Source organism: Myotis yumanensis, unplaced genomic scaffold (assembly GCF_028538775.1).
Source record: "Myotis yumanensis isolate MYYU_CA2020_CCGP unplaced genomic scaffold, mMyoYum1.0.hap1 SCAF_8, whole genome shotgun sequence".
In the NCBI taxonomy this organism is placed as follows: domain Eukaryota; kingdom Metazoa; phylum Chordata; class Mammalia; order Chiroptera; family Vespertilionidae; genus Myotis; species Myotis yumanensis.
Window position 1 is genome coordinate 34,493,876 of NW_027223759.1, and position 23,779 is coordinate 34,517,654.

Genomic DNA, 23,779 nt, shown 5'->3' on the forward strand with positions numbered 1-23,779 from the left:
CCCAGCCGCTGAAGTGGGGATTGGCCCGGAGCGCGCAACTCAGCCAATCCGGACGCGCCCCGGCCTCGCGACCCCGCTGCCCCTCGCGAAGGCCAGAGCTGACAGTTCGGGCTTCAGGGGCTGGCTGGGTGTGGACTGCGCCTGGCCCCGGTGAACGGGAGTGGGGTCGCGGCGGGACCGGCATGGAGGCGACCGCGGCACCGAGCAGGCATGCGCGGGGGCATGTGGCGAGTCGGCCAGAGAGGTGCGCGCTAAGAGGGAAAGGCGAGGGAAACCGCCGGCCGCCTCCTCCGGGAAGCTCTCCGGGCGCCGCGGTGCGAGGGGTTGGCGTGTCCCGCCCAGGGAGGTTATAAGGGGTGGGGTGGGGGGCGCTGGTCACTCGCGGGGAGAAGCCCCACGCGGGGCTGCAGCGCTGGCCGGCTGGCCACGGGGAGGCCGAGATTAGGGATGAGAGCTGGAGGACGAGCTGATGAGAGGCGTGGTCCGGAGAGGGCCCCGGGAGGAAACTGTGCTGAAACCTGAGTGGCGTCCTGGAGTCGGCCGCACCGGCCTGGGCACGCTCTGCACGCGGGGAGAGGGAACGGCGGTTTCTAAGGCCCCGAGCGCGCGCGCACAGGAGCCTGCTGGATCCCGGCCGGCGGGAGCGCGGGTCGCGTGCGCCTGGGGTGCAGGGCTTGTGGGAGCAGCGGCGGCGCGTGGCCCCGCAGCGCCTCGGAGCCCAGGAAGCACTTGGGGGTGTATTTATTCTAAAGGTGTGGCGGATCTTGGAGGTTTGAGCAGGGGAGTGATGCAATGTAATTATATTGTATCGGGGCTGCTTTGTGGAGAGTAGGAATGGGGGTGGGGCAGGGGAGGAGGCAAGGAAAGCGATTGGGTCTCTTGATCATCTAGGAGGGAGGAAGTGGTGGCACAAGTGAGTGGACTGAGGCTTGACCCGCTGGACCCGCTGGTGCGCTGGTGTTGGGAAAGGAGGGAAGAAGGATGCCTCCCAGGCCCCTGGCCTGAGCACCTGGGAACGTCGGGATGAACTCAGGGAGAGGAGGGCGTCCTCCACAGGTGTCTTCCGCCTGCTGGAACCACTGGGGAGGGGGGGGTGGGGGTGAAAGTGGCATTTTCTTGTTTGTGAATCTTTGCCCTCCAATTCAGGAATGTGTTAAATACTATTTGTTTGGGTAATCCTCTTTACCCGAATATAAGGAATAAATCAGACCAGCTCTTTCATTAGTCATTCTACTCTGGTTGGGACAGAACAAATGGGAGCTGGGAAGATGTCCCCTAGGGAGACGGAGTGGAGAGGAGATTCAGGGTGCCTTTTTACCTTTTGGTTATGAAACGAATGGAGTTTAGCTTGTCCGTAATATTGATAGCACTTTAAGGAAGTAGCAGGTAATGGAGCAGAGTAATCTACAAAGTGTTCCTGGGAAATTCAAGCCATAAATGAGCCAGGCGGCAGGTTGAAAAGCCGCAGTCACTCAGCTGACCCTAGTAGCTTGAGGAACTGGGGGACACTTACTTACAGGAAGTGAGAGTCAAGTGGGGCGCCTGCAGCTTCACATCACAGCAGGACTGGGCGTGTCCTGATACTGGAACATCCTAGGATGGCTGGTCAAAATGCCCAAAGCCCCAAAGCCCTGTACCTATCAGGTGACTTTGAACAATTTATAGACAAGATGCTGCATTAAAACATTCATGGTTCAAAAAACAAAATAAAAACCAGGCTGTCAGACCAGTGGTTACTAGGGGGAGTTGTAAACGCACCGTCTTGCCGTCTCTGGGTTTGGGCCTGACTTGTGTTGGTGGGAAAAGAAACAGCCTGGTTGTGCTACAGCCAGGGCTGCAATGTCAAGATCACTTCTGACCCTGCTCCCACATACCATCCAGGTCAGCGGTTCTCAACCTGTGGGTTGCGACCCCTTTGGGGGTCGAATGACCCTTTCACAGGGGTCGCCTAAGACCATCGGAAAACACATATATAATTACATATTGTTTTTGTGATTAATCACTGTGCTTTAATTATGTTCAATTTGTAACAATTGGGGGTCACCACAACATGAGGAACTGTATTAAAGGAAGGTTGAAAACCACGGATCCAGGTGTTCCCGTCTCTAATGATGCATTAAAGACTTGGTCTTGCTGTAAGAAAAGAACAACTGATTTTTTTTTAAGCATTGTAGGCTTTACAAAAAGTAGACATAATGATGAAAAGCCACCTGAGCCAGTCAAACCTTAAATCAAGACTACTGAGAAGAAAGAACTGAGTTGATACTCAAATTTCAGGAGCACATCATTCAAGCCCCTAAACCAGCAGAATCAATAAAGAGGCCAGCCCCCGACAAACCAATGACAAATTTGGAATTAAAAGTATCTGCCTCCTGCCCAGCCAAGGTGGCTCAGTGATTGTCGAACAATGAACCAGGAGGTTGTTTTGCGATTCCTGTCAGGGCGCATGCCCAAGTTGTGGGTTTGATCCCCAGTGGGGGGCATGCAGGAGGCAGGTGATCAGTGATTCTCTCTCATCACTGATGTTTCTCTCTCTCCCTCTCCCTCTCCCTCTCCCTCTCCCTTCCTCTCTGAAATCAATATATATATATATATATATATATCCAAAGTCAGTTTATCTTTTTGTGCCACCCATTTTGCTTTTGAGTTACCTAAGATTGATTATTCGTTTCTCCTCACTAATGGAACTGTAGTGTGTCCCATACTTGAAGAAGCTGGAAAATAGCTCATACATAGTTATAGTAGTTCTTAGTATAATATGATAAGCAGAGAAATATAAAGTAACATGTGTTCACGTCTCTTTCTATTGTTTCACAGTTAGTAAGGCAAGATGGAATGTCAAATTTGTAATTAGTTTTTTCATGAGTCTGTGTTCCTATAGATTTTCCTTGAAAATCTTTAAGGAAAAAATGCTTTGCAATGTTTTTGCACTCAGGGCAGTTACTTTCTGTAGGACGATTAATTCTGAGGTATAGTAAGTAGTTAAAAAGGAATATATGCATTGATTAACAAATTAGAATTCGTTTGCAACCAATTGAAATAAAAAATTATATCAGTACCTATATTACTTGCCAAGCAGTATTATTAAAAGAGTATAGGAAAAATTATAAATAAGTTTAGATATATGAATTAAGTTAAAACTCACTGTTTTATAAGACTAAGCAATAATGTCAAATATCTTTCCTGATTATAAAGTCTTGGTATGGTGTTGTAACTAAATTGTATCTGAATTATAGCCTACATCCTCCTAAATTTTTTAATTATGTATAAAGAGAAACTAAGTACATATCTGGCTTCCATGATGGTAAAGTATATTTATAAAATTATAGATTAAAAGGCTTATGGAAATACATTAGAGTTTCAGAAGACTAAATATTTAAGCTTTGCTTCATGCCACCTACCTATTACATGTTACATAAAATAGCTTCATTGTTTTATAAGGTGTTTTTAGCTTTCATGAACAGTTTGACAATTCTAGATGATACAGCATTGATTATATATTGTACTTTATTAAGTAGGGATCACAGAATTAGATTGTTTATGCTAACTGAACCCATTAAAGGATAGGTTACTTTTTTTCAGATAGTGCAGAGCTCACGAAGAAAATGACAAATGTCATGAAGGGCCAAACCTCTGACAGAACTGAATAAGTTTGGGCATGAATTATGCTGACATAGATTAAAATTATTATTTCCTAAAAACTAAAACAAAGTAGCTGTGTAATAGCCATGATTAGTATTGTGTTTGAAACTTTGTGTGGATTGGTTCCAGTGGTCGGCAAACTGCGGCTCACGAGCCACATGCGACTTTTTGGCCCCTTGAGTGTGGCTCTTCCACAAAATACCACGTGCGGGCGCGCACGTACAGTGCAATTGAAACTTCGTGGCCCATGCGCAGAAGTCGGTATTTTGTGAAAGAGCCACACTCAAGGGGCCAAAGAGTCGAATGTGGCTCGCGAGCCGGTTTGCCGACCACTGGTTTAAATACTGTTGTTGATTTAAAAATCAAGTATAATAATTCCTAGTATCAGCCCAGATTACCTAATGTATATAGTTATGAAAATTTCTGAAGGTTTTTGATATTAGTAAGAAGATACACAGATAAATTTTACTGATGAGGATCTTTCTGAGAATGTGCCCTTTCTGTGACATTTACTTTGCCATCTTATAAACGGAGCCCCTGCTGTGTTCCTGCCATTGTTCTCAGTGCTGGCCACCAAGGGTGAGAACTGGCAGAGCCCTTGCAGCTGACATCCTGTTACTCTCATAGATGCAGACAGGAAACAAGGGACAGGTCTAGGGAGAAACTGCTGGGAAGGAGGGGGTAGGTGGCTGCTGAGAGCCTCACCAGAAGGTCAAGTTAGAGCAAAGATCAAAAAAAGTAAGGCAGGGTGCAGTGGTCATTCTAGGCAAAGAAACCCAAAAGTTCAAGGGGGAGAGCAGCAGGCCTGCCCCAGGGTAGACCTGCCCCCTGAGGGAGATGAAGAGGGAGAGTGGGAAGAATGGGTGCAGGCTCACCCCCAGCCTCAGCCTTCACAGAAAACTGGTGAAGTTAGAAAAGCAAGTGGGAAGGAAGGGCCTTCGGGACGTGCCGCTTCCTAGGCTGGCCTGGGCCTGATCTTTATAGCAGTTGTGGGCAGTCCAGGCCCTGCGGACCACCAGTCCTACTCAGGTGGGAAGAAGTGTAGGTGGAGGGCTCGCAGCCCTTGCTTTATTTGCTCCTGCTGATGTGATGGACCTGGTGCACCTGTAATCCCACATCCCATCTCCTTTTCTTTCCTCCAGGAGGGTTTACATGGACTATAACGCAACCACCCCCCTGGAGCCAGAGGTTGTCCAGGCCGTGACCGAGGCCATGCGGGAAGCCTGGGGAAATCCCAGCAGCCCTTACCCGGCAGGTAATTCTAGGAGATGCGCACAGATGGCAGATACGGGGCAGAGGCATCAGAGAAATGACACCACACGGGAGCACTTGGTTTTGAATAGATTTCCTGTGAACTGCAAGTCTAGCTGTAATTCTTAGCAGGTTTTTTTTCGAGAAGTCCAACTTGGTACATTGACCCTTGTTGCTACCACAGTCTTTAATGTTTAACATACATCCCTGTCTTCCTTTCTCAGATGAACAGGATGTCTTAAGAGTTATAACTGTACCTACAGCCCTTTACTTATCTGTCTCATTTGATCCTTATAAAGTTTGCAAAATAGATCTTTTAAATCATCAGGATCAAATATAATCCTGGCCTTTTAAAAAATTGAAAAGAAAATTACTTTTAAATTCTTTAATTATAAATATTCTTATTTCTCATTTAGTCTCGTTTTAATGTAGAGTAGTGATTTTCAACCTTTTTCATCTAATGGCACGTATAAACTAATTATTAAAATTCTGCGGCACACCAAAAAATGTATTTTTTGCCCATCTGACAAAAAAGTAGGTATAATTTTGATGGTTTTACAAAAATAATAATAATAGTAATTAACTACCCTTTTTACTCCAAAGTGACTTTTTTAAAAATCAGGTGCCTATACTTGTATATAAGGATTTCTGGTACCAAGAATTAACCAATCAGCTGCATCCTTAATATGTGTTGTGACCAATAAGATGCAACTGTGTTATATGACCTATATATTTATGGTTCAAGACAGGGCATTCACACGGACGGCTACTGTTGTGTTGGCTTTGTCATTTTTTTATTTGACAATCTAAGGGAAGAGAGGTCAGTGGCCCTGATTAAATAGTCAGGTATGGCACATTTTAAAATTCTTGCAGCACACCGGCTGAAAGTCACTGATGTAGAGCATTAACTTGGAGATTTTGGAAAACAATTTAAAATCACTAGTTCTACAGCAGGGTTACATGACATTTTTCAGCTGCTGAGCAAAATCATACCTTTCTGATCTAATGTTTATTGGGGATAATAAAGATAAACTATCTTAACTGGATTACAGTGACCGAAGATAACATTCAAACAGACTACTGCCCTGGGATTTTGTAATACCTGGGTACAATTTCGCAGGCTGTAGTGGACTTTCTTATCCATTTACTTTTGTAATTCCATAGCAACTTGATAACGGAAAGCATTTTCAAAAGCCGGTATTCGTCATTCATTAGCATATTTGTTGGTTTATTTGGTACATGTGTCTGGCTAAACTGGACAGTTCCTTGTCCCTAATCTTTCTTCTAGTAAAATTGAGCTTTATGATACATTAAACGTGACAATAAGGAGAACAGTTAAATGCCAATAAAAAGCAATTAATATGAAGAAGTTTGGGAACAACCCTCCAGGAGAAATTATGTTCTTGGCCCAGTGAAGGTTGTCAGTGGTTTTCAGTTACCTTGACAGCCCTTGTCTCCACAAATTAAGAGCCATAACTAAAAAATGCATCGCAGTTCACTTTCTGTTGATACTCAGGTAGAAATTCAAAAATATAAAGGAAAGTCACCTTTATGATAGAATGACTTAATTACTGGGTTGGAAGTTCCCCAGGGCCCATCCAGTGGCATCTCCTGACACTCTTGAGGCCAGCCTGGCCTCGAGTTAGAGACTTGGACTCACCTCCAAGGACCCAAGTCCTGCTCCATGACACATAAAGTCAGACTTCTGTGAGCATTTTAACTTAGTCGTTCGTTCAGCATGCTTAACCTGTGCTTGCTCTGTGCCTGGTGGATACAGCAGCAAACAAAGTCCCTGCCCTCATGAGGCTTCCATTCTAGTGAGGGGGGCAGACTGTGAACAGACAAATGCAAGTGTGTTAAGTGAACAGGCTGTGGGCCTGTGAGACAGGATGGGGCCGGGCCTGCTGGGCGGGGAGGAGGGTGCTGCCTTTGTGCAGGATGGCCGGATCTCTGACGGTATGGCATTTGCACAGAGACGAACAGGATGCACTGCAGCAACAGGGAGTATACAGGTGACAGGAGGGGTGTGGGTGGGTGGGTGGGCGTGGGGGTCCCGGGAACAGTGCCACATAGGGCTGTGGATGCCACTGTGTGGGCCTGGCTCCCACCTGACTGAGATGGCGAGTTCTGAGCAGAGAAGTGACAGCGTTAACCTAGCTGATAGCTCAGTTTTGAAAATGAAATGTATTTTAATAAACACTGCCTTTATGGGTTTTCATTTTGGGGGACACTATATAACTGTTCAAGTTTTATTTGTTTGTTTGTTTTTCCCAATAGGACTGAATAGTCAAAAAAGTTTGGAGACTGCTGGTCTATAGACTACTTAAGTAAGAATGGTCATTGCAGTTTTTAGAATTCCCATCCTGGAGCCTTCCTTTCTATGCCTCCTGATGCTTGGTCCTGGTTTCCTGGGAGCCAGTGAACCTGGGAGGCAGCTGGGCTGCATGGCCCTGCTTGAAAGCAGGTGCTTCCCTGAGGCAGGGACCTCCTAGTTACCTGGGGGCCTGCACTGTGAGGTAGGGCATTGGACTTTGTGCTGAGGGGTCGTGAGTTCTAGTTCTGCTTATTTTTGTTGTTTTGCAGCGTGACCTTAGGCCTTCCCATCCTTTCATTCTCCTGCCTGGATGAGCGGGAGGCAAAGCGATGGCCACAGCCTCCCTGTCCTCTAGCGCGTAAGACGAAAAGCATGTCGCAGGGAATTTCAGTTCCCAGGCTTCCTCCCGTATTTGTTTCTGGCCCTCACTAGCTTCCTGGGATCTCAGTGGTGGCCCCTACTCTCTAATGCCTCACTGCTGCCCTTGCACCGGGTCGTTTCTAGGTGTTACACGTTATTGTGGTTACGCGGGCGGGACATGTCTTGTTTTAGAATTACCCACTCAGACCTCTCGCTCCTTCATGGCTAGTCATTCTTTAAACATGTCAATTGCACTTGATAAAGTGACGTTAATGAATGTCCATTTTGGTCCCTCAAGGTAGGAAGGCCAAGGATATTATCGATGCAGCTCGGGAAAACCTTGCGAAAATGATAGGCGGGAAGGCTCAAGACATCATCTTCACTTCCGGGGGCACTGAGGTAAGCTTTCTAAAGTCTCATCCTTTCAGCTGCAGTTTTTTGTTTCTTAAAAATATGTTTTTATTGATTTCAGAGAGAGGAAGAGACAGGGAGAGAGAGATAGAAACATCAGTGATGAGAGAGAATCATCAGTCGGCTGCCTCCCACATGCCCCCTACTGGGAATCAAGCCCGCAACCTGGGCATGTGCCCCAACCAGGAATCCAGGTATTTCAGCTGTAGTTTTAACAAGAAACAGAAGAGTGCCCAGCTGGTGTTGCTCGGTAGTTGAACATCAGCCTGTGAACCAGGAGGTCACCCATTCAATTCCCGGCCAGGGCACAAGCCCACCCCCACTCCCCTGCTGTCCATTTCTCTCTCCAGGAGACCAACACTGTTAGCTTTGTGTCTTCCAGAGATAATCTGTGGGTAAAATGCAAATAGACATGTGGATTTATGTAGTCTTTTCTCCTTCCCTTTGTACCTGTTCAGGGATCTTTGTGCACATACAAGCAAATCTGTATAGTTTGTGGGATACTATGTATAACGTCAGCTACCTCTTTACATTTAGCAAGTGTGTTGCTCTTTTGGTATCAGCCACAGAGCGTTCCCTTGGTGTTTTTACATCTGCTCGTGTTCCATTGAATAATGTTGCATAATTTATTTAACAAGTCCGGTTATTGATACACATGGAAGGGCTCCCCAGCTTTTACTGTTACAGACAGCGCTAAAGTAAATAGTCTTTTACATCCATCATCTTGCTTCTGTGCAACTGCAGCTGTCGGACCAAGTCCATGATAGACTCTCTGAGTCAAAGGGTTTACTGATAGAGATGCCAAAGGGCCCTGAATAGAGGTGCTGGCTCACCTTCCACCATCAGTGGGCCTGGGAAAAAGAGTCTTTTTTGACAGATTTTTAAGTTTTAAAAGTGCATAAGTTGCTTATGCAGACATAATCATGCAAAGCAGGTATAATTGACCAGAAATGAGTTCTGAGGTTTTTGAAAGTTTGAAACCCTCAAATCTTTGCAGTGGGGCCTTTCAAAGGGTGCAGCTCAGGAATTGACTTTTTCTTTCTGTCTTAAATGTTAGCCACGAGGAAATCCCAATGGGAGAGGTTGCTGTCCCCACTCTCCCCTCAGGACAGTTTCTGTAAATGGTTGTTTGCATGTCTCTGCAGTCCAATAATTTGGTGATCCACTCCGTGGTGAGGCATTTCCAAACCATCCACACCTCAAAGGGGGACACAGCCAAGTGGCACAGCCCAGTGGAGGGGGCCACGCCCCATATCATCACCTGCACTGTGGAGCACGACTCCATCCGCCTGCCTCTGGAGCACATGGTGGAGGAGCAAGTGGCCTGTGAGTACCCAGCCTAGACTGCAGCAGGGACAGCTCTGCTGACCCGACTGGCTGATTCAGTGGGGAGGGTCCCCGGGGACATGGTGAGACATCACCCTCCTGCGCTCAGGCTTCCTGGCTGTCCTCATGTAGGGACACAGCCTGTCCCTCCAGGCTGCCACCTGGGTGTCAGTAGATGCCATGAGGTTTTCCCTTAAAAAAAGGACAATCAGGTATATGCAGATGATGTTTCAAACTCTTGTATACAATAAATTTTTAAATAACATGTCTTTAAAATACTAAATGGTGCTTTTCATTGTTTGATTTTAATAAATTAAATTTTGGCTTCCGCTCCTCTGATATGAAAAAGGATCAAATAGGCATCCCCTTCAGGGGGTCAGAATCAGGGGCTGTCAGTAAGGCTGGGGCAGGGGGCCCGGCCTCCCCCAGAGCAATGCCAGGCGGTCCGAGGGATGAGTCAGGCTTAGCCTGCAGTGATGATGGCCCTGTCATTGTCACACAGAAGGAACTGGTCCTTCTTTCACTTTTCCTGTGATACCAGGTTAAGACCACTCACTTGAAAACGTAAGAGCCTTCTCCCCCCGCAACCCCACCCCCACCGCAAGACAGCCATGGTTAAGTCTCCTTTACATAAGAAATGATTTCTTCTCCGTGTCAGCTTTCCTATTGAATCTGCCTGGAAACCTGACGGCGGATCTGGGAAAGCAGTTCTATCCCAGAGATGAGGGGCTGTAACGGAACTGCTGGGGTAGGCCAGGAAGCCTTTGCGTTGGTTTTCCTGTGTGAAGGCTGGAACGGTTTTCCTCCTCCTGGTCTTACCTGAATGCACCAGTTTAATTAAGGGGGACAGGAAGGAAGGCCAGGTCTAACCTTCGTCTTAGGTTGCAGTTCCTCATATCCCTGCTGCCTTTTTTCTGTCTTACACAGGGAAGGGCAACTTACTATACATTGTTATCAGTTACTGTTGCCTTTACCCTCTTATCTACACAAGTTACACAAATGTTTACAAAGTATAAACATGCTCATGATAGAAACAATTGACACTTTATAGAAAGGTAAAATACAAAGTAAAGTGGCCCCCAGTCCTGTCCTGCTCAAGCCCACCTGGAGTTTCTCTTATAGTTCACACTTTATTTTAATTACTTCCAACTTAATACTTAATCACTTACAAACATAATCTCCATTTCAGCTCAAGCATCTGTTTGCTGATACCCCCACCCCCATATAAAATGAGGATTTTGACCATTTCATACCCCCTCCACCTCTCCCAATTGCTTTCTTTACGTGTGTGTGTGTGTGTGTGTGTGTGTGTGTGTGTGTGTGTGTGTATTTCAGAGAGGGAGAGAGAGAGATAGAAACACCAATGATGAGAGAGAATCATTGATCGGCTGCCTCCTGCACGCCCCACAACCCAGTCATGTGCCCTGACAGGGGAATTGAACTGTGACCTCCTGGTTCATAGGTCAATGCTCAACCACTGAGCCATGACAGCGAGGCCAATTGCTTTCCTTATAAATCAGCTTTATGGAGATGTCATTCACATGCTATAGAGGCCCTCAGCCCAAGTACCCACTAACCTGCATTCTGTCACTAGAGGCTCCCTGATCTGGACTTTCATAGAAATGGAATCATAATAATATGTGGTCTTTTGTGCCTGGCTTCTCTCAGCATAATGTTTTCAGGTTCATCCACATTGTAGCCTGTGCCAGCACTTAATTCCTTTATGTGGATGAGTAAATCTCATTTTATGTGAATAATCTCATTTTATTCGTCCATTCATCAGTTAAAGAACATTTGTCCTTATGATAATGCCAGTATGAGCATTTTTGTGTGTGTTTGTGGACACCTTTTCATTCTCTTGGGTTTGTACCTAGGAGTGGGACGGCTGGGTCTCTGCTAACTGTGTTTATCCTTAACCTTTGTTTCCAAAGTAGCTGCACCATTTTGCATTCTCACCAGTAGTCTCAAGGGTTCCAATTTCTCTATATTCTCATCAACATTTGTTACTGTCTGTTTTTTTCCCTTATTTATTTGCTTTTATTTACTTTTTAGAGAGAGGAAGGGAGAGGGAGAGACAGAAACATAGATGTGAAAGCAAAATATCAATTGGCTGCCTCCCACACACCCCCTACTGGGGATAGAGCAGGCATGTGCCCTGACCAGGAATCGAACCGGCAACCTTTCAGTGCACAGGACCATGCCCAACCAACTCAGCCACACCAGCAAGGGCTTTATTGTTTACCAGAGGCCCGATGCACGAAATTTGTGCAAAAGTAGGCCTTCCTTTCCCCGGCTGCCGGCACTGGCTTCCCTCCGGCACCCGGGACCCGGGCTTCCCTCGCCGCCCCGGCTTTATTATTATAGGTTATAGCCATCTTAGTGGGAGTGAAGTGGAAGCTCGTTGTGGTTTTGACTTGCATTTCCCTGTGGCTATTGCTGTTGAGCATCTTCTTCATGAAAAGACAGTCCTGGCCAGGCTGCCCTCCCTTTGCCTCCTGTCTGTGTCCTATAGCGGATGTGTGAGTTCTTTCCCTTCTCTCGGGCCCTCTCTGTCCTGGAGCCCCTGGGCCTGCCCCTCCTGTCTTGGGCATGTGGTGCCACCCACTTGCTGGGTGCAAGGCAGGGGTGCTTGGACACCAGAACCAGTCCTCTGCCTGCCTCAGTCATCAGCCCCGCCCAGCTCTCCGCACTGTGGACCCTGAATTTGGATGGTCACTGGATCCATTCATACATTAATGTTCTGAGTTTGTTTATCCTATTCCTGTTAGTCTAATGCCATTGTCTTTCTGTCTTCTTCCTGGGGATTCCTCAACATCCCTTACCCATAGGTGACACCTCTTACTTAGAAATATGTCTGTTCTCTTGTTTCTGAGGGACCTTGAGGGGCAAAGGGGTGTGTTTGTCTCTTGTTGTTTTTTGTTTTGTTTTTATAATCAGTATTATGTTCTCAATGTCCAGATGGCCCAGGTTCCTTTGAAATACACTGTGACAGAGAACAGATGAGTTGCCATAGCGCTGGGCCAGTGCTATAAATGCCTCCTGTTGTCCCCTCCGAGCGAGTGCCAGGTGTTTCTGAGCCTCTTTTCTGACGTGGGTGGGGAAATCACTTCCCAGATTCCCAGATCAGTGGCTGCCTCTACCTGAGGCCAGCTCAGTCTGCTTTAGCAAAGACACCACATCAGGAAGAGCAGCCTTAAATAAGGCTTATAGCTGCTTGAATGTGTGGGGTCTACTATCCTCGTCCGCAGTCCTGGTTTTTGTAAGGGTCAGACTGATGAGTTAGCTATGGACATCACAGGCGCCACCATCCTTGCCTGTGTCAGGCCCTGAAAGGTGGCAGCGATCGCCCTCGCTCCCCTGTGACGCAGCCTTGATTGGATTTACTGTCTTGGCTGCAGGGGCGGGCGGTGTCGGAGGCTTCCACGCGCTTTTCTCCGCCACACGAGCTCTCACCCCAGAAACCAAGGCACCAACTACTAAGTGTTTCCAGGTGTGTTCATGTGTGTGTTTGCTTTTCAACCCAAACCCTCTATTTAGTCACCCCACTGTTTTCCCTGTGCAGTGAGTGCCGGGAATGAGCGCTGGCTCAGCGCTGAGTGCGTGGAGGTCAAGTTCGTGGGTCCCTGAGACGCAGAAAGGAGAGCCTTCCACAGAGTGAACCCACCAACTGAAGCTTCAGTAAGGAAGCGTTCAAGTCGATCACCTCTGGTGGGATGACAATTCCTTCTTTATAGTTTTCAGAATGTTTACAGTAAATTACGTTTGTCATCGTGGAAAATGCGTTTGTGGAGCTGTATCAAAGTGAACTGAAAAGGGAGGGTTCCTAACCTCGGTATTTGTGTCTTATGCTCAGCGGTCACCTTCGTCCCCGTGTCCACGGTGAGCGGGCAGGCAGAGGCTGACGACGTCCTGGCGGCCGTCCGCCCGGCCACGTGCCTTGTGACCATCATGCTGGCGAATAACGAGACGGGTGTCATCATGGTGAGTCGCTCTTTCCTTCTACGCAGACCCGGTGGGAAGGGGGTGGTCAGCCCCGCCGGTCCATCCATCCGCTCGGCTGGGCCTCTTCCTCTGCTTTCAATTCTGTAGTGTTGTTGGTCTGTCCCTGTTAGTGTCTCCTTACTTCTTCCGTTCAGTTTTCATCAAATCCAAGCCACATGCCCAACTGTTGATTTTCCCCCGTCAGCCCATCCCTGAGATCAGCCGGCGAGTTAAAGCCCTGAACCAGGAGCGGGCGGCTTCCGGGCTGCCTGCCGTTCTCCTGCACACGGATGCCGCGCAGGCCCTGGGGAAGAGGCGCGTGGATGTGGAGGACCTGGGCGTGGACTTCCTGACCATCGTGGGGCACAAGGTGCGCACGCAGAGGCCTGCTTCCCTCCTGGGGAACATGGCTCCATGACCTGGAGGCTCACCGTTTACCATCACCTGTCACCCAGGGCACCTGAGGGCCCACTGAGAGCTGGGCCCTGGGACACGGTGACAGCAACTCATCGCTCAGAGGAGCTTACAGAAGGGGGCCAGCGACAGCTAGCGTGTCATTTGACGAGTGCCATGACTGGGATAATGGGGCACCCAACCCATAGGGACAGGAGGGGCCAGCTAGGCAAGGCTGTGGGAGGGCACTGAGGGCTCAGGTGAGGTAGATGCAGGTGGGTTAGCCAGGTGATGTGTGTTCTCTGCAGCAGGGAGTGTCAGCAGACCCTCGTCAGCCCACTCAACCCTTCTCGCAAGGATGGCGATGCGAACTTCAAGAAAGTGTTGCTTTCTCTCACTTTCTCTCACTGGTTTAAAGTGAGGCTCCTAAAAGTAAAGGTTTAGTTTAGTGATGCAGCTTTAAGGCGGAGAGGGGTCCTGGCTCACTGTGAAGACCTTGGCAGTGCAGTGGGCCTGGGCCTCCCGTGCTTGGTTCTGCAGCTCAGGGCTCGCTGGGCTCCAGAGGCCGAGCGGCTGGCCTGGCACCACGGCACCTAAAGCTCTTGTGTGATTTCTATGTGAAAACATGGACTCATACCCAGAAATAGTCCTTGGTGATCTCTAGTTCTAGCCCTGTCCTTTCACAAATGCGACCACATGGGGTGTGTGTGGGGGGCGGGGGTCCATCACCACACAGCTGGGACTCGAGTCCAGCCTGCCCGCCTCCCGAAGGCTTCTGTGACTCCAGCGTGTGCGGAGCGGTGATGAGGCACAGCTGTGGGCCTGCACATTGCAGTGTCTCTGTGCCTCAGCAATCAGTTTTCATCCTGGGAAGGTCCTTGCTTATAATGACTGCCTTCTCCTTTCAGTTCTATGGCCCCAGGATCGGAGCACTTTACGTCCAAGGACTCGGGGAACTGACCCCTCTGTACCCCATGCTGTTCGGAGGCGGACAAGAACGGAATTTCAGGCCGGGGTAAGGTGGAGGTTAGCGAGGCTCTGGCTGCTGGCGGGGTGTGCCCCCAGGGCTGGCTCTCTCTGTCTCCAGCCGCACAGGGACCGCACAGCCCCCTCACTGCTGAGCCAGCCCTGCTCTCCCTCCGAGCCCCCACTCAGCACTCACAGACCCGCAGGCTTTTGGAGATGAAGGACATCTCTGTTTCTTCAAAGCGTTGGTGCCTTGCCCTGGCCAGCACTGCTCAGTGGTTGGAGTGTCAGCCCGCACACTGAAGGGTTGCAGGTTCGATTCCCAGTCAAGGGCATATATTTGGCTTTCAGGTTTGATCCCTGGCCCCAATCGATGTGTCTCTCTCTCCTGCCCCCTTCCACTCTCTCTAAAAAAAAAATCAGTGGATAAAAATATCCTCAGGTGAGGATTAACAACAAAGCATCAGTTCCCCTTGTCACTCTGGCTCGGCCACTGCACAGGTGCCGCGAAGCCCCGCTGGCCGCCGGCTGCCGTTCTGCCTGCAGGTGAGCGGCGCGCAAACCCCTCCTCCTCCCTGCTGCTCCTGGATCCCTGAGACGCACAGGCCGTTGCAGCCGGGGAGCGAGATGGGCCAGGCAGCCTCTTGAGAAGAGTTTTCAGTAGCTGCCAACACGGAGACGACAAAGGTGTTGGAATTATCCAGTGAAGACTGTAAATCAGACACGGTGAAAACACGTCAGGGAAACTGTGAACAGAGGACAGAGGAGGTGTCAGCAAAGAAAAAGATGTAAAGAAGAGGAAACTTTAGACCAAAGCTTCAATAATGAAAATAAAAATTCAGTTGATGGTTTCAACAGCAGAATGGAGGAACAGAGGAAGGAATCAGTGAACCTTGAAAGATAGAAGAATAAGTAGAATTATCCAATCTAAACAACAGAAAAGAAATTGAACAGAGTCTCAGGGACCCGTGTGACTATAACAAAGGATCCCAGTGCATTTCTGTGAAGTCCCAGGAGAATAGCAAGAGGGGGCTGAAAAGCACTTGAAATAATGGCTGAAAAATCCCCCAAGTTTGGCGAGAGACACCGCTTGCAGACTTAGGAAACTGAACAAACCCCACACAGGACATATGAAAGGAGTCCATGTCACAATCTATGGTCAGGCTTCTGAACATGAAAGACAGAGCAAAACTGTCACCTTACCTAGGGGGGAATTAGTTTCAGTGACAATGGATTTCCCACCAGAAGCCACGAGGCCAGAGGAAATGGCTGCGCATTTGGCAGGTGCTCAGAGCTGTTGGCCGGAATCCTGCCCAGCACACCTGTCCCACAGGGTCAGAGGGGAAGTCAAGACGTTCTCAGATGAAGGGAAACTGGTAGAATTTGCCTCTGGACGCCTGTGCTTAAAGGACTCATGGGTGTTCTCTAAGCAGAAGGGAAACAGTGAGGAGGAACCTTGGGACATTGGAAAGGGCTTGTGTTCTCTGCACTGGGAGTGAACATATGGGCAACCAAATAAAAGCTACAGTACCATTTGCAATCACTCAAAATACTCAGATGTAAATGTAACACAGTCTGTACTGGACATGCATGCTGAAAACAGCATGGTGCCAGTGAAGGAAATCAAAACCAAGTAAATGGAGCTAGGCACCACGGTCATGGGTCAAAAGACTCAGTATAGTAAAGATGTCAGTTCTCCCCAAATTCATATACAATTCCTGTCTATCAAATCCCAGCGAGGAGACCATTGGAACAAAATAGACACAACCAGACATAGGCCCCATGGCTTTTGGCAGAGATGGGAAAGCAGTTTTGTGGGGGACAGACAGCCCGCCCTCGCCTGGGGCTGCAGTAATGGCCGTCCGAGGCCAGCAGCACGCCTCCACCCGTCCCACGCCTTACCCTGCATGACCTCAGAATAGATCCTGAACTTACGTAAAACGTAAAGCTGACACTTTTGGGGGGAAACAAAAACGGAAAATATTGCCTGGGCCTAGGACTTGGCAACGCCTTCTCTGCCCCATCCCTCTAGGGACGGTTCGTCCCATCCATGGTGGGGAGGCGTCGCTGAGCCTCGGCCGAGGGAACAGTGAGGAAGAGCTCAGACCCCCGCCCGTTGCAGTGGGGACCACAGAGGGGCCTGTGAGTCTGCAGCGGGAGGACGGTGGTTGCCCTGGTCCAGACAGACTGTCACCGAGGACCCAGTGCAGGACCCGGGGGCCTGTCGTCGCCGCAGCTGGGCAGGCAGTAGCCTTCACGAGGGTTTGGGGGCCTGTGTGGCACGTGTTTAGAAAGGGTGTTGGTGTGATTTTTGTCTTTGAACACACGACTCTCACATAAACGGGACTCCTTCCTGGGACATTTGTTGGTTGGTTTGCATAGAAATAGGATTGACTCCCTGTCTTACAGGACGGAGAACACCCCGATGATCGCCGGCCTCGGGAAGGTAAGCCTGTGACCCTGGGCAGGTGTGGGAAACAGGCTTCCTCTCACGCGGCTGCCACACTCACCGCACTCTGACCCCAGCGCTTCTCTGTGACCCCCGCTGGCTGTCCTGAGTGTGACTCAGTTCTGACACTGCCCAGAGGCAGCTCAGTCCACAGACTGGGGCTCAGTCCCAGGAGATCCCACACTTCAGACTCTGGTCCCAAGTCCAGGTTGTCACCCGGGCTTCTGACCGACGGGCTATAAATTGGAGGTTCCCCTAACCACCCCTCATTCAATTAATTTGCTCGAGGGGCTCACAGAACTCAGATCCCTGGTTTATCATAAAAGGATGTGATGAAGGATGCCGGGGAACCTCCCAGTGGAAGAGATGCAGAGGAAGGCCGGGCTTCCACGCCCTCTGGGGGCCACCCCCAGCGCCCCACGTGTCTACCCACCTTGAAGCTCTCCCAACCCCGTACTCTCGGGTTTTTATGGGCTTCAATGGGTCTTTAACTCCCTGTCCAGCCGGTCCTCTCTGGAGAATGGGGGATGGGGCTGAAAACCCAGGCTCCTGAAATGGCCTGGTCTTTTGGTGACCGGTCCCCCACTCAGCCACCCAGTGAGGCCTCATTAGAACAAAAGATACTCCTGTCACCAGGGAAATTCCAAGGGTCCTCGATGTATCCCACTCTCTCCTCCATTCCCCTCTCCCTGTGGAGCTTCCCGCCATCTACGCCCTCACTAATAGAATCTAGGAGGTGCCCTTGACTTTGCTCTTACCCCCCCCCCGCGCCTGAGGCAGCAGCCAGGCCTGTCTGTCGTCTCCACGATAATAGTGAGGATGTGCCTCTTGTCGTTTTCCATGGCCACCGCCACTTGACCAGGTCATCCCCGTCCTTTGCTGACACCTGCCAGCCTCTTCCCTTCTCCACACACTGAGTGGTGGGTGACCCTGCAGGTCGGATCCCCCTCCCAGAATCCTTTGCCCTGTGACTTGGGCTCAGGTCCCGCCTATCACGAGGGCCTCAGTCCCTGACACGGCTCACTCTGCTCCGGGAGCACTCACCCTCCCCCGGCCTTGGACCTTGGTGGCTGCCCCTTCCCGACTCTGTGTGCCATCGCCACGCCCCTGCCCACCTGTCCCTGTGTGTCCGTCCATCCCTCCTCTGGAACAGTAGGACGTGCTGTGAGGGCTGACTTTCTTCCTGCCCTATGGGCTGCGGCAGCTCTGGTGCGTGGCAGTTTCAGGAGGTGCCTGGTCAAGTAAATTCCTGTGGATCAAGTGCGGTGACACTCCAGGCACTTACCTCAACTGCCAGTCAGCCCACGAGTACTGTCTGCTGTTCCAGAAACGAGCAGTTTGAGGAAATGCCCCGTCAGTCACCAGCAATCATCCCTCTGCTCCGTAAAGCTTTGTGGTCCTTTGCTTTGCGATAAGTGGATGCCATCCATGTCCCTAGGCTGCTGAGCTGGTGGCAGAGAACTGCGAGGCTTACGAGGCCCACATGAGGGACGTCCGAGACTACCTGGAGGAGAGGCTGGCGGTGAGCATCCCGTCAGCCCAGGGGAGCGGGTGTCTTTTGGGCCTCGTCTCCTGCCCGTGGGCGATGAGGATGGGGACTCGCAGCAGCAGCCAGACCCGTCTGTCGTCTCCACGATAATAGTGAGGATGTGCCTCTTGTCGTTTTCCATGGCCATCGCCACTTGACCAGGTCATCCCCGTCCTTTGCTGACACCTGCCAGCCTCTTCCCTTCTCCACACACTGAGTGGTGGGTGACCCTGCAGGTCGGATCCCCCTCCCAGAATCCTTTGCCCTGTGACTTGGGCTCAGGTCCCGCCTATCACGGGAGTAGGTCATGAGACAGGAGCCAGAGTCAGAGCCCCAGAGAGGGACCCAGCAGTGGGTTGTTTTCCAGACTCAAGACAGACGCACCAGAGATGGTGCCTTTAGTGACGAGTGTAGAAGGTTCGTGTGTGTCAGGAGTTTATCTCCTTATTGGCTTTGCTTCCATAGCCAGTCTAGGTAGGTGCTTCCCAGTGAGAATTATTTGATGTGTTGAGGTTGAGGTTGAGGTTGAGGTTTTGTTTCCCAGGAAAGTCTAAAGGTCGAGCAGGTGAGAGGGGGTGTGGGGGTGCGGGACAGGACTTTGAAGCCATCACTGAACAACTGAACATTTCATTGATCTCCAGGCTGAATTCGGTGAGAAGAAAATCCATCTGAACAGCCAGTTTCCAGGGACTGAGCGGCTCTCCAACACGTGTAACTTCTCCTTCCGGGGACCCCAGCTCCAAGGTGATGACAGCCTCCTGGTCTCCAGGGCGTGGGGGCTGGGCTGGGCTGGGCTGTGGGCCGCTTGCTTAGGGCACAGTGGCTGTCCTGTCCCAGGTGGCCTGGGCTGTCGCTGTTCTGCCTCCCTGACTGCTTGGCGCTCCAGGCCCAGGAGGAGGGCGTGCGGGAGCTCAGCAGTCTTCACGCCCAGCTGAAAGCAGTTCGGGAAGGAGATAAAATGAACTACGTTTTAGGCTAGTTGATCCTTTTTTGCCAGCAAGTTTTACATGATATTTTATGAAGGTGAGGGAGAGTAGATCACCTTTAAAACTGGCTGTGAGTAGGGAAAAGTGCAAACCCAGGGGTTTCCCTTGTTCTTGAGACGCTGCCCATTCAGGGAACATAGCTGTCCTGAGTCCCTGAGCCAGTCCGGGGTGACCTGCTGTGCTTCACTGGGAGAGGGGGCGGGCCCGAGGGAGCCACAGCTACAGTGCACATTCGCTTCTCGGGAGGAGAGGTCCTTGCTGCTTTGTCGTCCTGGGTCACAGAGAACGGGCAGCATCGCGGCTGCGTTAATGAGTCCCGGGGCTGCACTGCCTTCTCAGTGAGGCGGGGCAGACAGGTGTGTGGCTGCCTCTCCAGGCTTGGTCACTGTGGGAAGCTCTGTTCCTGTCTCCTTTCCCGCTTCTCCCGGGGCAGACTTTGTATCACTGACAACCTGTGTTAATGTGAACGGAACAGAGATTCTTGTTACTCTTGTCGTCTCCGCCTGTGGAAGAAGAGGGGAGCCTCGGGCTTCATGAAGGCAGCTGCCTAGTGTCTTACCTTTAGAAAACGCAGGTTAAGTCTAACTTATTGCCAGGACAACAACTTACTAAGTGCGGCCACTAATCAGAATCCCGGTGTCTTACTAGGCATGGTGGGAAACGACATTTCTGAGGACAGTTTTATGAGCAGAGCAATGCCTGCTTCTCCACAGCCAGGGAGAGGATGCCTGGTCCCCCTGCGGTTTCTCTCACCTCTGCTGGGTTGGGCGGGGGGCACAGGGAGGGGCCCCGCCAGGACCCTCGGCCTCATGGGACCTGTGCTCTGTGTCCTCAGGCTGCTCGGTGCTGGCGCAATGCAGGACGCTGCTGGCCAGCGTGGGGGCCGCGTGCCACTCGGACCACGGGGACCGGTAAGTGCTCTCTAGGACGCATCACAGAGCTGTGCAGCCTGGTGGGACACAGGAAGCGACCCTGTGTGGGCCTCGGAGGGCAGGGCAGGAGCTGCAGCCTGAAGCAAGGCCCAGGCTTGACCAGCAGCTCTCACAGTCTGGCAGGCGTCGGGAGAGGCGGGCAGTGGGGCCAGGAGCCCTATGTGGCAACCGGACTACAGGTCAGGAGCAGCGAGGCCAGGCCAGCCTGGACGCAGAAAAGGGCTCATGGGAGAGTCCCTCACCAAGCTTTCAGGGGCCATTGCTCAGGGAATGCTCACTATGACCCTTGGGGGATGATCTGAGAAGCCCATTTCTAAGATGAGGAAACTGAGACAGAGTGGTCAAGCTGGCAGCTGCAGTCTGCAATCTTGGCAGCCACGGGGGGGGGGGGGGGGGGGGTGCCGGTGGAAGGGGTGAGGAGGGGCTGACAGCACAGCTCAGAAGGCACAGGTGTCCCGTGTAGCCCCTGGGTGAGTGGGAGGGGAAGAGGGTGGAGGCTGGTGCCCACTGCCCTGTGGGTAGAGGTGGGACCCTGTGGTGGTGCCTCCTGGAACAGAAGTGAGGTCACCCAGCCAGGGAGAGCTGTGCTGTCACTGCCCAGCATGGTCCTCCTCTCAGCTGTGACAGGATCGGCTGCAGAGATCTCCGGCTCTGAGGCTGGGTGACTGGAGGTGATGAAATCACCCGTTGCCTGGCCTGTACACGATGGCCTGGATCTGGGGGTTTCAGGCGCTGAAGTCCAGCAGCCCATGCTGCCTTGCTGTTGGGCCCCTGGCCTGTAAGTGGCCTGTGAAGGCGGAACCTGCTTGAGGATTTGAGGACCCCCGAGAGCCTCACACACCCAGCTTCAGAACTGCCTCCGTCCATCAATATAGGCTGGACCCATGTGCAAAAAGCCTTGTGCTGTGTGCTGTGAAAGCCCAAACACTTGGGTACGCCACAGCCTCAAGCACTGTGGATGCAAGACGCTCTGCCGTGTGTGTGTGTGTGTGTGTGTGTGTGCGCGTGTGCGTGCGTGCGTGCGCACACCTGTCTCTCTGTCTGCATGTCTCCGAGCCCTGGAAACCCTGCATGTTAGGACTGGGGGCTGTCTGTGCTCCGGGGCTGAGGCTCTGTGCTGGGAGAGCCACAGGACTGACCGTGCGGGACTTTCCGGCACGAGAGGCCCAGGGTCTGGAGAACCAGAGAGGCTTTGGAGCTGGACCTGGAAGACGGTGGCCGGGGGATGTCTGCCGAGCGGGTGGGGAGCTGGCCAGGAGCAGAAGGGCCGGGCCCTTCCCTGTCTCTTCTCTGTGACGCTAATGCTGCTCTCTTGCCCCTGCAGGCCATCCCCGGTGCTGCTGAGCTGTGGCATCCCCTTTGACGTGGCCAGGAACGCGCTTCGGCTCAGCGTGGGCCGCAGCACCACCCGGGCCGAGGTGGACCTCGTGGTGCAGGACCTGAAGCAGGCCGTGGCCCGGCTGGAGGGCCAGGCCTAGTGTCGAGGCCACCTCATAGGAAGCCTCCGAGGCCTGTGCCAGGGTCACCTTCCCTGCAGAGTCGGAGTGGGCGGCAGTTCCCTCTCTAAGTGGGTCAGTGTAGAGCGGGTCCCCCAGGCATACAGGCCCGGGACACACACACCTGTGTGGGCCTATCGCTGTCACTGCTGCCCGGTGGCACGGGGTGAAGTGGAGACGCTTTGGCTGTGCCCACACTCCCCCTAGGAAGCGAGCACCCCCTTCATAGAAGGTGGCATTTTTATCAGGAAGATGAAGTCCTAGTATTTATAATTGACTAGAGGCCCGGTGCACGAAATTTCGTGCACTGGGGGGAGTCCCTCAGCATGGCCTGTGCCTTCTCACAGTCCAGGACCCCTCGCTCCTTACCATCCGCCTGTAGCGGAGGCAGGAGAGGCTCCTGCCACCGCGCTGTGCTCACCAGCTGTGAGCCTGGCTTCTGGCTGAGCAGTGCTCCCATGTAGAATGCACTGACCACCAGGGCGCAGCTCCTGCGTTGAGCATCTGCCCCCTGGTGATCAGTGCACATCATAGCGACCAGTCCTTTCGCCATTCAGTCGATTTGCATATTAGGGTTTTATTATATAGGATTGTTGTTATCATGAAATAGGAAAGGAAGCCTGGTCTTTACTGCAATCACAGCCACCCTGTATGTGTTTGCAGCCCTTTCCAGACGGCCAGGCCCAGGTCCCCCCATTCCCAGCCCTGCCCGTCACTCAGGACTCAGGCCTCCCCACCCAGGGTCCTCAGGGCCCTCCTGTCTTTCGCCTCAGATCGCTTACTCAGGGTCTCAGCTCACATGGCACTGAGTTGGGGGTGGCCAGGCCCATGTGACTAGGTTGTTCCCAAGGTGGAAACCAGTTCCTCCCTCGCTCAGCTTTCACCTGATTTTACCTGCAGAAGAGTTCTTCTGTCCTCCCAAATGCTCTGTGGGATTCTGGTACTTCAAATGTCATGTCCACACAGACTTTACATAGGAACGACTTTTTAATTCACACTTTTAATGTGCGGTTTTAAGGCGCCAAGAACTACACGATGACATTGAGGATACAATTGTCGGGTTAAATAAACTAATAAAATATTCCAGTGCGTGTATTGGGTGTATTCTCTTGGGGATCCAGAGTATGAGCGGCTTATACGGAAACCCCAGCTCATCACAGTCGTCCCCCTGCAGCTTAAGACATTCACCTTGAGTCTGGCTGGCGTGGCTCAGTGGTTGAGTGTTGACCTATGAACCAGGAGGTCAGTTTGATTGCCAGTCAGGGCACATGCCCTGGTTGCGGGCTCCATCTCCAGGGTGGGGCATGCAGGAGGCAGTCGATCAATGATTCTCATCATTGATGTTTCTATCTCTCCCTCTCCCTTATTCTCTGGAATCAATTTAAAAAAATAACAATCACCTGAGACTGTCCTGGAAGCCCTGGGAAGGCAGGTGCCTGATGTGCAGTGCCCCTCCAGGGAGGCTGTGGGTGCCCAGCTCCAGGTCTGGGAAGTGCACCTTGTGGCTCTGAAATATGCACCTGAGACCAGTAGCTGCAGCCCCTCAGACTCGGTCACTGGTGGGTGCGTGGGCTGAGGCGGGGCCTCCAAACCCTCGGTCTCCCTTGGGGTCTTCCTGTGCAGTGTCCACCCTGTGTCCAAGGCTGGCCCTGCGCAGTCAGCTGAGGGCCAGGACCCAGCCTAGGTTTCCAGGTGGGGAGACTCCTTGTATGACGATTTAGACCCCACCACTCCTGGTGGTAAG

At 51.4% G+C, this 23,779-nt stretch overlaps 1 protein-coding gene across 1 annotated transcript; it reads left to right on the forward strand.

The window, feature by feature from the left end:
* Positions 1 to 66: 66 nt before the first annotated feature.
* On the forward strand, positions 67 to 23,122 carry SCLY (selenocysteine lyase). The gene is made up of 12 exons (XM_070422510.1): positions 67 to 244; positions 4,785 to 4,897; positions 7,866 to 7,966; positions 9,124 to 9,304; positions 13,158 to 13,285; positions 13,491 to 13,655; positions 14,587 to 14,693; positions 17,054 to 17,090; positions 18,532 to 18,615; positions 19,263 to 19,365; positions 20,443 to 20,518; positions 21,864 to 23,122. Exons 1-12 carry the CDS (start codon positions 183 to 185, stop codon positions 22,015 to 22,017), a joined length of 1,311 nt encoding a protein of 436 aa, XP_070278611.1. The 5' UTR covers positions 67 to 182; the 3' UTR covers positions 22,018 to 23,122.
* The last annotated feature ends 657 nt before the right edge of the window (positions 23,123 to 23,779 follow it).